We start from the raw sequence: 2039 nt of genomic DNA, 5'->3' as shown, positions 1-2039 counted from the left end.
CGCTCGGTCGTTATAATCGCGCACACAAGTAGTCTCAGCCCGGGGATCAGTGTCTGTCCATGGGAGCCCCGGCTGCTATGATGTTGTTTACGGAGCCGCGCTGGCATATTTTATGTGAATGCTTATAGCCCAGCACCACCGAGGCTTTATGGGGGTGAGTCATATCCACATAACAAACAGGCTCCGCATGGGAAAATATCATGGTGATGTTAAAGCGAGAGTTAAGGCTCACACACTGGGGCTTTGTGCCAGCCGCTTCGCATCGAAGGCTCAACGTTTGGAGAGCAAACACTTCAGGTGCCACGCAGGAGGCCCTGCTGGCGGAGAGATTGTTGCAACATGGCATTAAGCGCTGGAAGAACTGAGTCAGAGGAAGACTTTTAAAGGGTTGTTAATTATTGTCTAAGACATGATAAGCAGCAGCAGCTCCTCTCACATGCTCAGGCTCCTATTTTTTTTTTATTATTTTTTTTCACTCAGATCTCAGAGAGGAATTCATGACAAACAAGAGGGGGGAAATCACGTTAATGTTTGCACCATATGCTCAGGCAGCCTCCTGTGAAAGGTAATACAGCAGGAGGTTTCATCAGAGCCGCAGAGCTGAGCTGGAGTCGGTGCCGTTACAGGATTGCTCAATGGTTGTGTCACCACCAGGAGGCTGGACCGGTCGGGCGGAGTGTTTTGAGCTCTGATCTCAACATCACCGGAGCTCACTCACTCACTCACAGCCTCTCTCTGAGCGTGAGGCGGTCTCTCTTCCTCTCCCTCTCTCTCCCCCCCTCTCTCTCTCTCACACACACTCACTCTCTCTTTTCTTTCTGTCTCTCTCACCCAGTCTGGACTCTGAGGGATCGGGATTTTTTCTCACCAAAGAAAAGTACACAGAACCTTCAGAGGCGCGGGCAAGAGGACCACGGGCAGGATTATCACAGAACTTTCATTATTTTTTTTTTTCTGATCGCACGGGGAAATGGAGCGCGCAGTGTGCAGTTTATTCTAAGGACACATCCTAAAGCAAGTCCTTTGTTTTTTTGTTGTTGTCTTTTTTTTTTATTCTTTTTTTTTATCGCGGTGAATCTGTCTCGTCAGGATGAACTTGCAGTGGAGCAGCCCGGCACCAGCCTGCATCCGCACCGGGAGAGTCGCGCACAAGCGCCTGGACTCGGACGATCAGCCGCCGGCGAAATGCGCCAGGCTGAGCGCCGAGGCGGGGGACACGCAGGGACTCCTCGGTACGTCTCCCGGGTCTCCCGTCAGCCCGGTCTCCAGCCCCGTCCCGGCGACCCACCAGGGGCCATCCCGGATAGGACCGTTCCTGCTTCTACCTCTGGCGGACCGGGAGAGCGTGCACAGCGCGATGAACACCGACACCGGCGATGAGCTACTGTGCAAGGTATGCGCAATCCCGTCATTGTGCAATTTCTCTGAATGAATGGTGTTTCAAGACAAGCGCGTTGCTCAATCGCCTGTCTGACATGTCATCAGCGTTTCAGCCGACTTTTTCACCCGGCGTCGCTGCTCTCACGCAAAATGTGGCGACAGCAGCGGTGTTGCTTCATCATGTAATAAATCCCGAACTACAATAAAAATAAATAAAAATAAATAAAAAAAACTCTGATTATATTATAAATCTGTTGACAAGCACATGAAAGAAGAGCCAGGCAAACCCCCACCAAAAAAAAAAAATCCCGTGCTGTGCTGTGCTGCGTTCAAGCCCACCTATCCTCGTCTGTCAACTCGGGCTCGTTTGCATACACGTCACTGCAATACGCCACGCCGTGACACACTAGAAGAAGAAGAAAAAAAAATGAAAAATGCAAACATGTGAGACAAAGAGACACTATCGTGATAAGGATCTGCCCCGATAACGACAGTGATCCCCCCCCCCATCCACCCCCCTCCTCTCCACCGCTGTTCCGCATCTGTTTGTTTTTGCACCATAGACTGACTCTGCAGGCGTTTGGCTTTGTTGATTAATAAAGTTAATCGCTTCATGCTTCGGGGATTCATTTGTCACGCTCATGCAAAAAAAAGAAAAA

At 50.4% G+C, this 2039-nt stretch overlaps 1 protein-coding gene across 2 annotated transcripts in view; it reads left to right on the top strand.

Moving 5' to 3' along the window:
• The first annotated feature begins 578 nt into the window (after positions 1-578).
• Positions 579-2039, top strand: part of trib1 (tribbles pseudokinase 1) — an 8082-nt gene continuing 6621 nt past the window's right edge. The window contains exons 1-2 of one of the 2 annotated variants that reach the window (XM_030412646.1): positions 1255-1393; positions 1944-2039. The exon at positions 1944-2039 is cut by the window's right edge and continues 546 nt beyond it. Coding sequence is in view for 1 of the 2 variants with exons in the window: in XM_030412645.1 (XP_030268505.1) it covers positions 1091-1393 (303 nt within the window). In the remaining variant the exon portion in view is untranslated. Of the gene's footprint in view, positions 1394-1943 lie in introns of both variants that reach the window. The other variant, XM_030412645.1, reaches the window with a different exon arrangement.

Source organism: Sparus aurata, chromosome 3 (genome assembly GCF_900880675.1).
Source record: "Sparus aurata chromosome 3, fSpaAur1.1, whole genome shotgun sequence".
NCBI lineage: Eukaryota > Metazoa > Chordata > Actinopteri > Spariformes > Sparidae > Sparus > Sparus aurata.
Note: the sequence above shows the minus strand (reverse complement) of the source record. Positions and strands in the feature narration are given on the sequence as shown.